This window comes from Micromys minutus, assembly GCF_963924665.1.
Source record: "Micromys minutus genome assembly, chromosome: X".
In the NCBI taxonomy this organism is placed as follows: Eukaryota; Metazoa; Chordata; class Mammalia; order Rodentia; family Muridae; genus Micromys; species Micromys minutus.
The window spans coordinates 81,268,336-81,282,305 of NC_137970.1; the positions used below are offsets into that span (position 1 = coordinate 81,268,336).

Consider the following 13,970-nt stretch of genomic DNA (forward strand, 5'->3'; position numbering starts at 1 on the left):
GTAAATCTCTAGAGACCTTCACTGACTAACCACATGGCCTATGTGCTCAAGAATGAGAGAAAGGTGCACCTGCCTGATATCTGGATTTTAAAAGTTATAGTTGTCAGTATTCAAACATGTTATCAATGTAGAAGACAAAGGGCTCTCTCAGGTCATGGCAGCCAATATTCCTAAAGTATAATTCACTCTGCAATAAGCACCTCTACAATAAGGTTTTTACCCAACTCAGAGAAGCTTGGAATTTATCCAGCTACACTACCTTCTGCCAAAAAAGTAAAGTCTAAGACTGGCACACGTGCCAAAGGGAGTCCCGGCTTGGGAAATCTGTTTCCCTACTGGCCATTACCTTATGGCTTGTTTCTCACTGACTGCCTTTCTGCTTTTCTTCTTTGGAATGCTGCAATCTCTGCTGGTTGCAAGCCATGGCCCATTTGCCTGCAGGGGCAGGAGACACCAAAATAGGTATAAGGAGTGTATGCCAAAGTGGGGCATAGGAAAAGGGATCCGGTGATTAAGTATGAATTCCACTTACCCATCTTTGCCCACTGGTGGGGGTACAGGAAGAGGTTTGGTGAAACCCTTTTTTCCAACAAGCCAGAAGGTCTCCTCTGTGCCTTTGCCCTTATTGAAAATATAAAAATTCTTAACCATGTAATAGCCACTTTTTCTAAAAGCATCCTTTGGTCAGTAGGATATAAGCATTCAATTCAGCTGTGAAATAGTCTCAGTTCTCACATTGTCACCATTTTTAACCCACTTTACTATATGGCTTTCTAACCCGAGGCAAGACAAGCCCCAGATTTAAAGTGAACACCAAATTGAGCTGTTCTTCATTCAGGCATTCTGTGCACTCACCACTAGACAGCTCCATTTTTGGCAATGTGGATTTTTTACTTCAAAGCATGCAAACATCTGCATGCTCATCTGAGGGTGCTGTTTATTATTTTAAGCCTGATCTTTTGGCATTAAGCAAGCCACTGTCTCTTCCTCCTAGAGTATGAGCATTCAGAGTCTTCTCCCTATGCTCTATAATCCAAAAGCTAGTATTATAAAACCCCAGAGGAGAATACACATGTGATTTACAACTTTCATTTTCAGCCTGGGGCATCTCGGTTGCTGTGAGAAGAATATATTTATGGAGCATAATTTTTTTATGACAAGGGGTTTTTCTAAGTAGAGTAACATCCCAAGGATGCCTCCATGTATAGACAAGTTGGTAGATTGTCAAGAATCACAGATCTTAGAAGACAATGATCATAACTCGGTGCTAATCACCATAGGACCATCTCCTTGATGACTCTGTATCATCTCCCTCTATTTTTCTCCCCACTCTTTTCTTACTCTGTTTTTTTTTTCTTCCTTTCAATTGATTTTTTGCCTGTCTTCTCATTTCCTCTCATTCATTTAGAAAAAAATTATTTAGACGATGTGTCATATACATTCCTTCCTTAATAAGAATGACAAATGCTATATAAAATAAGCATATATAACTAAGATTCTCTAAGCAGATCACAAATATATGATTCAAATGAACCGTTCATGAGGCAAGTAGGAAAAATCTACTTTAAAGCCCAAGTTGTATTAACAGACAAGCAACTAACCCTAACTTTCACATATTAAGGCTGTTTGGTCATCCTCTGATTTCTAAAGCGGAATAAGAAGACAAGAATATACTCCAACACCCATTCTTTTATTTACTATATCCTTTCTATACCACAGTTTTGAATTAAAAGATGGTTTTCTCCTTAAACACATCATGGAATAGTTAACAAAGAACAACTGCCAGGTCACCTTTTTTAAAACATCTGGCACTAATTGTCTGCTTTCCTTTTTCACACTGTGGAATGTCTTGTAGACTAGTTGCACAGTAAATGATCAGACAGTTTCATTAACAGAAATTCCTAACCTTTGAGCACTTATAATTCTTTTTTTCTCTCTTACAACTTTATTTTTTTTAAAGAGGGATACATATACAGATTTTTAGAGGCATTTTGGCATAACATTATATGAATATTTTTGTCAGTACTTAATTCTTTTAGAGGTTTGATAGCATGCATTGAAATCCCACTAGTTACCATAAGCATGAAGTACATTTAGGACAGAATGTAACATGGAAACAGTCAGTTTTCATGGTGAGTATAGATTAAGCATAATGATCTATGGATACCAAAAATTGCCACAAGGCTATATTCTTAGCTCTTGAATGATTAATGATTTAAGGTCCAGGTGTACCACACTCTGAGAGGGTGCTAAACATTTATTTTTTTCATAAGAAGGACTGTGGCTTTCATTTTTTGGCCATTGTTTTTCATGAGCTTCATATGACCTGTGAGTTGTTTCTGGGGTGTTCAGAGCTTTCTGGAGATAGGATCCAATCTTAAGGTTCATACAGTTAGAACTCAAACTTGAGAACCCAACCCTTAGCCATTTAACTGCCTCTCTTGAGCTCTACAAACCACTAGGACAGCACATTAACTTCCAGAGAAACTTTGTGGATACCAGGACTATGAGGAGGTTTGAGTGGATCCAGAGTCTCTCTGCAATGCCCAAAGCAATGCTTGTAAAAGGAGATGGAAGTGTATAGGCTCCAGCAAGCTTCTAAATCAAAGAGTATGCAGAGGAGCTCCAGGGATACCCTGAGATTTTGGAGCTCATCCAAGAATATTATTTTAGAATCCTGGCTCCCTGCTTAAACACCCACTGCCACTAATATGAAGAGAGGGAGAAAAGCAAAACAAGTAGAGCAATGACCAAGGCCAGAAGCAAACCCTCGGCCCATAGGAAGCCCCAGAGGATTCCCTCTCCACCCAAAAAATAGTACCATGCTTTGACATAACTCCTTTAAGATACTTGGCATCTTCTGTCTTATTTATTCTTTATAGAAATCCTTGAAGGTATCAGTCTTATTCTACAGTTTGGGACACTGATGTTCATGGCATTAAATGGCTTGTTAATAATCAAGATTAACAACCCTATTAAAAATGGGGTACAGAGATACCAAAAGCTTTTCAATTGAGGAATATTGAATCGCTGAGAAGCATCTAAGGAAGTGCTCGACATCATTAGCCACCAGGGAAATGCAAATCAAAACAACCCTGAGATTCCACCTCACACCAGTCAGACTGGCCAAGATCAAAAATTCAGATGACAGCAGATGCTGGCGAGGATGTGGGGAAAGAGGAACACTTCTCCATTGCTGGTGGGGTTGTAAACTGGTACAACCACTCTGGAAATCAGTCTGGTGATTCATCAGAAAATTGGACATAGTACTACCTGAAGACCCAGTTATTCCACTTCTGGGCATATACCCCAGAGACACTTTAATACACAACAAAGATATATGCACCACAATGTTCATTGCAGCTCTATTTATAATAGCCAGAAGCTGGAAAGAACCCAGATGTCCTTCAGTAGAAGAATGGATACAAAAATTGTTGTATATTTACACAATGGAGTATTACTCAGGTATAAGAAACAATGACTTTATGAAATTCTTAAGAAAATGGATGCATCTAGAGAATATCATCCTGAGTGAGATAACCCAGTCACAAAAGAACAGACATAATATGCAGTCACTGATAATTGGATACTAACCCCAGAAAGCTCTGAACGCCCCAGAAACAACTAACAGACTATATGAAGTTCAAGAAAAGTAAAGTCCAAAAAAAAAAAAAAGAAAGAAAAAAAAAAAGAAAAACCATTATGCTTAATCTTTACACACCAAGAAAACTTTGACTATTTCCAGGTTACATCTTGTTTTACATGTACTTTATGCTCATTGTAACTAGTATGATTTTAATGCATACTATCAAACCTTTAAAAAAATCAAGTACTGACAAAAATGTATTCATATACTTTTATGCAAAAATGCTTAAAATCTGTACATTTATCTTTGTTTTTTTAAATAAAGTTGTTCAATTTAAAAAAATAATCAAGTTTAAGAGAAGTGACCCCAAGGCTATCAGACAGAAAATTATCAATGCCCTTTCCCTCCACATTACATGGTACACATTTTCTCCAATGTACTGCTGTCACAGGACACACATGTCTTGAAGGCAAAGGACAGTTCTTAGGATCTTAAAGGTTGTGAGGTTGTGAGATTACTAATGAGCCTTCTGGTAATCTTAGGTAAGAACACACCCCTGTGTAGATAAATAGAAACATGGAGAGGATGCAGTTGCTTTGTGATGTCACTCAAAGATTAGAGAACAGACCATTTGGTCTTCATAAATCTAACAATATTATTTCTTCATTTCTTAGATCATGTGTGTGTTTGTACATGTGTGTGTGTTATATTGGTTAAGAGAATAAGTAAAAGAGATTGGAAAAAAATAACAAAACAATACTAGTATTTATGGACCAGAGACCCAAATACTACATAGTGCCACAAATCAGAGAAAAAGTCTAAACGCGTCAACCTGCAGCAACGAGAACCTACATTTGCTGAGAACAATGGTTTAGGGAAATCTTTTTAGAGTGCAAGTTTATATAAAAATCTCTGGGAAATGGAACTGATATGCTACAATATGTACAAAATCTCTGCAACAAGCTCCAAACTTCTCAAGAGAACAGTGACTTAAGTAAGCTCAGCTGAGGGAAGGGTTAATAAAAAATGTCCTAAAATTTTACAAAGCCATCAGAGAGACTACTGAAAACTCAGAACTGGCTATGTTGGCATTAGGGAAACATGGTACCAATATAATGTGGCAGGAGTTTACATGGGCATTGGGACAGCTCTCCAAATAGGCCAAGCTTCTAATCTCTAAATGACTCCTTTCCTGGGTGATCTTAGTTTCCTCATGGTGATTTCTTTCTTTTTATAGTCACCAAATCACTATGAGTATCTGTACTGGCTGGTTTGGTGTCAACTTGACACAAGCTGGAGTTATCACAGAGAAAGGAGCCTCAGTTGAGGAAATGCCTCCATGAGATCCAGCTGTAAGGCATTTTCTCAACTAGTGATCAAGGGAGGAGGGCCCAGCCTATTGTGGGTGGTACCAACCCTGGGCTAGTAGACCTGGTTCTATAAGAAAGCAGGCTGAGCAAGCCATGGAAAGCAAGCCAGTAAGTGACCTCCCTCCATGGCCTCTGCATCAGCTCCTGCTTCCTGACCTGCTTGAGTTCCAGTCCTGACTTCCTCTAGTGATGAACAGTGATATGGAAGTATAAACTGAATAAACCCTTTTCTCCCCAACTTGCTTCTTGGTCATGACATTTTGTGCAGGAATAGAAACCCTGACTAAGACAGTATCCCATGTAATTATTATATTATATTCTCTTGCCAAATCTACAACACTGTCTAGATTGCACTAAGGAAAACAATATAGGAAAATTCCATCACTTCAGTGAAGGAAATGTAATAAGGAAAGAACATTGCTACTGAATCCAAAGGTGAAGTCCAAGAAAGGAGGCTATGCTGGAGGGGTTCCAAGCTGGAAGGGAAACATGTTTGTAACCATCAGCTTTGAAATCGCAGCTTGAATGTGGAAAGCAACAACCGAGTGGGTGAAGAGTGGAAATGTGGAATAAAAATGGTCTGAAATGGATTAGCTGTATGATACAGTCAGATTGGGCATATGGTATCTGTGTCAGGTACACTGGAGTTCTCCTTTGCCCAACTGCTGCTGTACAATGTGTAATTTCTGACGCAGGCAGGAGGAATGTGGGATGAACAGAAACCAAAAGTGTGGGGGAGTGGCTTTCCTATGCTCTTCGTTTGAGTCTTCTTTGCTTTCACAATGCCTTCCTTTCCTCTGCTGTCTTTTTTCCTGTTTACTCCCAACATCTCACTCTTACTATGTCTTCCTCATGAGGCTCCTGCCACCCTAAAAACCAGGTACCAGTATGGAATTTAAAAAGCAGTTCCCCCTCACACTTACTATAACCATCTTCCAAAATTCCCCGAGATAGGGGAATTTTCAGGTTGCAAAGGGCTCTTCTGAAGCTGAGCCTCATTTCTCATTTGTTTACCTGAAATTCCTAATTGCTGCGATTGCTCCTGTCTAGAATCTGTAGGCCAAAAAAAGGGGGGGGGGACTATCAAGGGTTTTTCTTTTCTTTTTTTTTTTTTTTTTCAGTTTAAAGTGAGAACTCTTCAGTTCTTGGGCTTTTAGGTGAGATTTCTGTACCCAGCAATGCAGAGGAAAGTGCTTCAGAAAACCAAGCTGCACTTGCCTCACGGCTGAAAAATGACAGACTGTACAGTAGAATCACAAAAGCCCTGAGCGATCTGATTTGCTGCCCGTGTAATAACCCTACCCCATCATGTTGTTGTGACTTCTCTACAGAGGTGATGAAAAGCCCCTGTCCCTCTGTAAGTGCACCATCCTACCTGCCAGAAGCTATTAACGATCTACTGGAAGAGCTGAACTAAAATGAGGTAGAAAAAGAGGTGATCGACTCGAGGTAAGCCCTCTTGTCTATAACTCCTAAAATCTACTTACATGTCAATCACCACCATTAGGGGAAAGCACGCCAAGGACAGGAACAGGCTGCACCCCATTACTGCCCACCATTGCTTTTCCCCATGAATAATCACACGAAAATCAGCTTCATATACCACGGTGTCATGGAAACAGGTCAGGCTTTTTGAGATCTGGCCTGATTCTGCTAACAAATGACAGCTGTGTCCTGAGAAAAGGCTTGTTGCCGTTTTGAGTATTGACTCCTTTTCTTTAAATCGAGCAAGTTGGATTATCAGATCCCTGGAATCTCAAACCTAGGACCACAAAGCTAGAAGGAAATCCAGTGGAAATTCCAAAAAGGAGGTTGGATTATCATAGTGCCAACCTCCAGGTCAAATAATAATAGCCTCAGCAGGGAGAAAAGATCTTATTAAACATTTGCCTTTCATAGAAACAGACTGTCGCCCAATTCTCCCCTCTTTGAGAGCCCCTGGCCTAGGAGAAAGACCTGTATAATAGTAGGCCAATGGTGTGACTAAAAAAAGTCAGCAAAGGTGGCTACTAAGTGGGCTAAGTGAAAACTCTAAATTTACCAATACTGTGACTGTGTTCAGCAGTGCCAAATGGTAAATAAAATGGAAATTAGACAATCAAAATAATAGTATAACTCATTACTAAATCAAATTCTGGACAGTTTTTAATGGGTAGAACAATATAACATACATTCTTTTAAAAAAATAAAGCGGAAAGATTTTCAAGTCTGCCATATCCCATTTGAGGTAAATACTTAAAAAAGAAAAAGAATAACAAAAAAAAAGTCAAATGGAATTCAAGAATCTGTCCAATATGTAGCTCCAAGTCTCAGCCTCCTTTTGAGCTTTTTCAACTGACCATGACCTCTCAAGACACAGGTGTGTCCAAGAGGTTCCTCAGACAAATGGTGTTCCTACCTTGAGCTCTGTTCTTCCACGAAGCTCTACTTCATAGCCTTCACTCAGAGTCCGAAGAATAGTTACTGTGCTGAGACTGACGTGAATTCGGTATGCTGTAAAAGAAGGAGAAGCGCTGCATTGGTAAAAAATCAACAAGAAGTGAGCCATGTGATGAATGTCCTCACTTCAGAGTATAGGAAGGTCTCGGAAAAGTTTAGAGGAGGGACTGGGGGGGGGGTTAGCAAGAGCTGTAGTCCTAGTTGAATGAAAGGAGAAAGAGGAACAATGACCTCATCAGCCCCAAAGAAGACATTAACAGTAGCATCCATGAGCCTCCTAGATGCCATCTCAGATGAAAGGTCATGTAATGGTAAGGTGCTAATTTAACCCAAAGCCTGAGAAGGAGAACGCAACAACCTCCACTGTGTTCTCAGATACCATGTATCTTCTTCTGAGGGAAGTTTGGCTTCATCAGCTTGTTACATGGGTTGTTATTAAAGCTAAATTCTCCAGACCTATATAACCCTACTTATTATAAAAGGGTGTGTTTTCCAAAATAGGTATACTGACAGCCACCTCTTAGTATTATCACATTGTAAACATTAGTGAGAAATATCTATTTCTATAATATTCTATTAATTAGTATTTGTGAGCATCAAACAATGCTAACTTTTTTAATGAGCAGTGAGTGCTTCCAGATGTATATATGCATGAGTATTTTTATTCCAGACATGTATTCCAACATGAGACAGGAGACTTAAATTTGGGTAACTAAATCTTTCAAAATTCATTTATGATTGAACAGTAATTCTTTACTGAAAACTAAACATTTGCTCTTTCAGATATGGTCCTTGAGCCTCCTGACAACTGTCACTGTGTGATCTGACAACTTGCTGTAATTGAGTCTTAAGTAAATGTTCAAGATCTTTTCTCATATGCACTTGCAGAAGCTGTCCATCCAGAAGCTGGAGACAGTCTGAGTAAGAAGACATGGCTATAAAGAACAGGACACCTTTATCACATATATTCACAAGGATTTTCCTTTACTCAACAGCTTAATCCTGTTTGTTTCTCTTTTTTATTGATGCACATTCATCCAAAGCCTCTGCTCAGAAACAGTTGTCCTGTTCCTTAAAACCACATCCCTAAGAAGTTTATCTATTCTGCTATGTGTCATTCCATTAGCCTCAGTTCTTCAGGAAGTCTTGAAGTAGGCTAATTCCACCTATTCAGTGGGGCACATAGGTAAAAACAAAAAAAAACAAAAACAAAACAAAACAAAACACTGTCTAACAGCATGATAAGGAGGATCAATTGATCACTTGTAAGTCCCAAATTACTTCCATTCAGAAATCTGAATACAAAGCAGAAAATGATGAAATAGATTCTTTTAAATTAAGAAGCATGCTGCATGCCCTAGTGTCATATTCAACAGGTTAGAGGCCACCTCTTACCAGACCTTTACTAGTCGTGGAGCTTACTGCCATATTCAGCTCAAAGCACACAAACCGGGTTCTGACACACAGAGATCACGAGAGCATGCTTCTTTGTATCTCACACAATGCGGTCATCGCAAAGCCTGGGCTTAGTAAACACTGCGGATGATCCAGTGCATTCATTTTCCTCTTCCTGCCTGACCACTAGACAAGATGCTACCTGAATCTCAGAATTCAATTTCTGCTCTCAGCTCTCCATTTTCAAAGTGCAATGTGTAGAGTCTCCCGGGTGCAGATCAAAATATGATTTCAGCCTTCTACAAAGCTTACATCAGTCCTAAGCACTAAGCCAAATCTGCATTGCAGATCCATGACCATTTTCACTCTACATTTGTTTGCATTTCAAGATAAAGTCGTGTGCACAGTCATATGCACACAGTGTCTCTGGATGACCGCTTCCATGGTCTCTGCCATTTCTGGGGCTGGGGTTTAAAGACTTTCCCAGATGCCTGAAAATTTATTCTGAAAACATTTACTAAGTTCCGTGCTGCCTCATAGTCATGGCTGCACTGGCTAGCTAGATCGGCTAAGACTAGAGCCATTGTATAAGCCTGTCTCTGTACATGAGTGATCCAGAGTGGGGTGATACAGGGCACCACCAGCTGTGCTACAGGCTACCATACCATCAGGGACTAGTGTCAGTATGTTGCTGAAGGTGGAGCTAAAGGAGGAGCTTGTCTTGCCTAGTCATTGCAAAGGCTGCTGTTGGTTTAAATGATCTCTTTCATTCACTTAAAAAAAACTCCATGAAAGCTGTACATATGGTTTAATTCTATTCTCTGTGTTTTTCTTATAATAGTGTAGAGAATTTACTTTGTTGAACCATAAATAAAAAGGCACATTATGACGCTGACTGTATTCAGTAGAGACAGTGAGTCAGGAAATATTTGAGAAAGCATCTTGCCCATAACAAACAAGTGGCAGAATAATTTGTACAGTTTGATTTGCAAATATAGGAGGAAGAAGAAGTCGAATCCTTGCTACTATGACCATTTTTGGTAGAAGCTAAGGATTTTACATACACGAAGGTTGGAATTAATTATTTTGGAGTCCCAAGCTCCTTGGATTGTAGGATTATCACTAGCTAAGTTCCAGGGACTTATTTGATAAAACCAGGAACTATTGGAGACCTAACTAGTTCAAACATTGGATTCGAGCAGCAAACAGCAGCAAACAGCTGGGAGGCAGCTGGCTTGTGTGCTTTCACAAACTAGTTGAAAACTGAAAATGTCAGTGTGTTACCTAGTTCTCTTCTCTACATGACTCCCTCACACCTACCGGGCTAGCCAATTCTTTCTTTTTGCCCACAAGACTTTTGGAAGTTGTTTTGATCAAATCGACTGGTTGTTTCAGTGGCACTTAGCTACAGCTTTATTTCTAGACCAAGATAGGGACATGTTCAGTCCAACATCACCCCCTACTGGTTTGCTATTAGAGGCCATGGAAATGTGTGATAGACCTTAATTGTCTTGAATTAGCTTTCCTTTTTTCTTAAAAACATTAAAGCATGGCGTTCCCAATTTTCTTTCTCCTCCCTTGAAGAATCACCATCCCAATTGAGAGGTGGCTTCACCTTCGTTATCTACAAATACTCACGTAGCCCTGTTGATTCCATTCGAGAAGCTGTGTTCACAGTGTCCCCAAACAAGCAATATCTGGGCATGGTGAGGCCCACCACTCCAGCAACAACAGGCCCTGTTGAAGAACAGTAGAAGAGTGAGTCTGGAGTCAACTGGTGTACATACAGTGCTAGTAGAAGGGCCATGCAAGCAGGTGGGTAGCTTAGTAGAAGAACCAAAGCTTCCATCAAGCCATTGCTCCAGAAATCTAAAGGAAGACTGATGACTGAATAATGAACACTGCTCTACAAGAAATTGAATTTACTATGTTCCAACCATTTCTCATTTACACCTCTAGTCTAGTAAGAGTTATGTTCAAAATGCTAATATCTGTCAACAAGGACAAAGAAACATCAAAATCAAACCAGAAAAGCCTAAACAAAGACTCGGGATCCAAATAGGTTTGTCACAAGGGGAAAAATGGGACTGTTTCTTGGGCACCCGGGTTAGAAGACAATCCATCTATCTCCCAACTGTGTCAATGAAGAGAATTATTGCTCAGATGATCAGAAAATGTGTAAACAAGCAGAGCTGACTTTCCATTATCTGTGCTAGGGGTGTGTAAGGACAGTGTGCAGAGATAAGCTAAAATTATTTCTCATTTGTCCTTGCAGGAATTTTTGTTCTCACACTATTGCAGCTGTGTTACATGTTCAAGATAGCTGAAGAAAACAAAAAAAAAAAAAAAAAAAAAAAAGACAAACTTTTGCAGGTAGGCAGAAAAATGAGCTCAACAGTCGATAGAAAGTCCCCCATCTTTACATTTCTGAGTTTTGCTTTTTCTGTTTAAATTTTTCATCCTTATATCTATGCTGTTTTCTGAATTAAAGTCAATGTTTTACTTCCAAATTTTTTCTACTACAAATAAGAACAAAATGAAGTAAAACTATATATATATATATATATATATATATATATATATATATATATATATATATATATATATATATATAATTCATATTCATTTTAATTCATGTAGGCAGTATTGGGACTCAAAAATAAATAATGTATGGACTATGATCTAAATTACATCAGATATTCACATCTGAATGAAAAGAGGAGACTGCCAAACAATAGGCAAGCAAGCAACAGTGCAAGACAATGTGGCTGAGGCCAAGCAAATTTTAAAGGCAAGAGAACTGGAGTATGAACTGAAGATGGGGAGTTGGCTATTAGGACCTGACTCAGTGGAGAAGTTTCCTATAAGCAAGGCCTGCCCAGACTCTTGTAAGGTAAGTAGGATTCAGTTACAGGGGAAAGAGACATACATCCAAGGTTTGTGATTGGAGTTTCAGCATACATGGACATTTGGGGGTCTCTAGAGAAAACAAACTATCAGTTCAGGCATCTGGGGAAAGACTACAGACCAGATTGAATTAAATGGGTTTTACAAAACAAAGTTCTTGGCCCACTAAGAAATTTCAAGCAATGGTTATATAAATAATACCTTTGACTTTCTTTTCCTCTTGAGTCAGTGTATTGCATATGCACTGAAAGGGGTGTATAACCTTATAGAAAAGCTTTTAGGCATCTACTGTCATTAAAACAAACACAAAACTTTAGAAAGGAGGTGATGGGGTAAAGTAGACAGCCAAAGTGGGGACTTAAAACACTGACATTATGAAAGAGACCCAAAAGACTTGTTGGCAGTCTGATTGATTACCATGACTAAGTTGGCATGGGGCTCTAAGTTTGTGTTTATTTGTTGGAAAAGAGAGTTCATCAATTTAAATGTTATATTTGAAATAATTAAGATACCAAAGGAAGGATTGTTGTTCTTGCTGTTGCTGCTGCTGCTGCTCTGCTGATGTTTTTGGTTTTGTTTTTGTTTTGGAAGAAGAATAATCAGCTGCTATATGCTAAACTTTCAATGCTAGTATATGAATAAGATTTGGTTCTGGTGGCAAAGAGCTTAACGTTTAATGGAAGTACAAACCAGGCAACATGGATTCTGCCAATTGCTGTGGAAAGGATACATAGAGACAAGTGTGGAAGCAAAATGATGCTGGTAGGATTATCAATCTAGGAAGGAGATGCTGGTGGCCTAGACGTGAGGAGTCTTTAATAACGTAACACAAAACAGTCTCAAGAAATGTTGAAAAGGACAAAAAGTTTTAAAAAGTGGGAGCTGGGACTGGCAAGGTGGTTTAGAAGGTAGAGGTGCTTGCCACCAAGGCTGATGACCTGAGTCTGAGTTTCAGAACTGACATGATAGAAGGACAGAACCATGTGCTGTAAATAGTCCTTTAACCTTGACACAAGCTCTGTGGCACAAGCAAACATACAAGAAAATAAAATAAGTAGTAGTTGGTTCAATATTGAAGTTAGAGGGGGGATGGAGTCAAAAACAACTTCTGAGATGGTAAACAGCTCACTGCCAGTAACACTAAATGAAACACAAAACACAAGAGAGGACATTGATATGAAAAGGAAATAATTCTGTTTTAGACTTGTTGAGTCTGAGGACCAAATGAGACATTCCTGTGGAAATCTCATCAGTAAAGCTGACACACATAGGTAAAACTTAAGGAAAAATTGTCCCAAAAGCATAGGGTTAAAAAGAGGTTGTGGAATTATATTTTAAGTTCTAAAAATACGTTTATAAATAAGGAAACAAATTGTCTATAGTCACCAGCATGTATATAGTAGTTAAATTTAAAAAAAGATGGGGGGGGGCTTGAAGATATTTATTCAAGAGCGGATGAGTACAGGAGGAAAATGCTTTTGATTAATTAACTACATTATCTTAAACATCAAAAATACCTGGTGATCTTGTAGCATAGATAAACAAAGAAATGGTGATACAGAATTAAAAAAAAAAATGTTAGGCTCCAGCATCTGTGGGGCCCAATGAAATGGTGCAGGGAGAGGAAAGAAGGACATCTGGCTAGGCAGAAAAAAGTGAAGTATTTCTGGACAACAGGATAATTCAGCTGTCCACTATCAGAGGACATCCACACATTTATTCCTCCTCTTCTAAGTCTTTCTTGAGGCATATAGAAATGGTTTCTCTTGCTCTGTTACCTGTGTGCAGACCTATTCGAATTCGGACTGGCACCTCTGGCATGTGTCGCATCTTAAAGGTACCGACAGAGCTCAGGATATCCAGGGACATGTTTGCAATCTCAGCTGCATGTCTGCTGCCATTCCTCTTTGGCAGGCCTGAGGCCACCATATAGGCATCTCCAATGGTCTCTACCTGGAAATTATAAAAAGTAGGATTATCAAGCAGGTAACCACCTCTTCATATTACATTTTCCTCCATGGGGTCTCAGGAGTGTTATAGAAGCCACACATGTAAAATGAAGGAGGCAGGGTGGGTGTGTCAATTATTCATTGGCCTAGTTGTACATCAGAATCATTTAAGGAACTCTACTAAAATGTTGAATGCATAAGCCACACAACCAGGGATCCTGGAATAAATATAGCTACTTCAAAGGCTATTGAGTGACTCTAGGAAAATAACAAGTTCAGCAAATTTCTGTATGAAGGGAAAGTGGCACTGCCCCTAAGATGGTC

General features: G+C 39.1%; 1 protein-coding gene across 1 annotated transcript in view; it reads right to left on the minus strand.

Annotated features, from left to right (window-relative positions):
* Positions 1–347: 347 nt before the first annotated feature.
* Positions 348–13,970, minus strand: part of GUCY2F (guanylate cyclase 2F, retinal) — a gene marked incomplete at both ends in the record, with an annotated part of 91,240 nt that continues 77,617 nt past the window's right edge. Inside the window, 5 exons of the mRNA XM_080909734.1 lie at positions 348–435; positions 533–621; positions 7,355–7,449; positions 10,429–10,527; positions 13,476–13,650. Coding sequence (XP_080765860.1) covers positions 348–435; positions 533–621; positions 7,355–7,449; positions 10,429–10,527; positions 13,476–13,650 — 546 coding nt within the window. The remainder of the gene's footprint in view (positions 436–532; positions 622–7,354; positions 7,450–10,428; positions 10,528–13,475; positions 13,651–13,970) is intronic.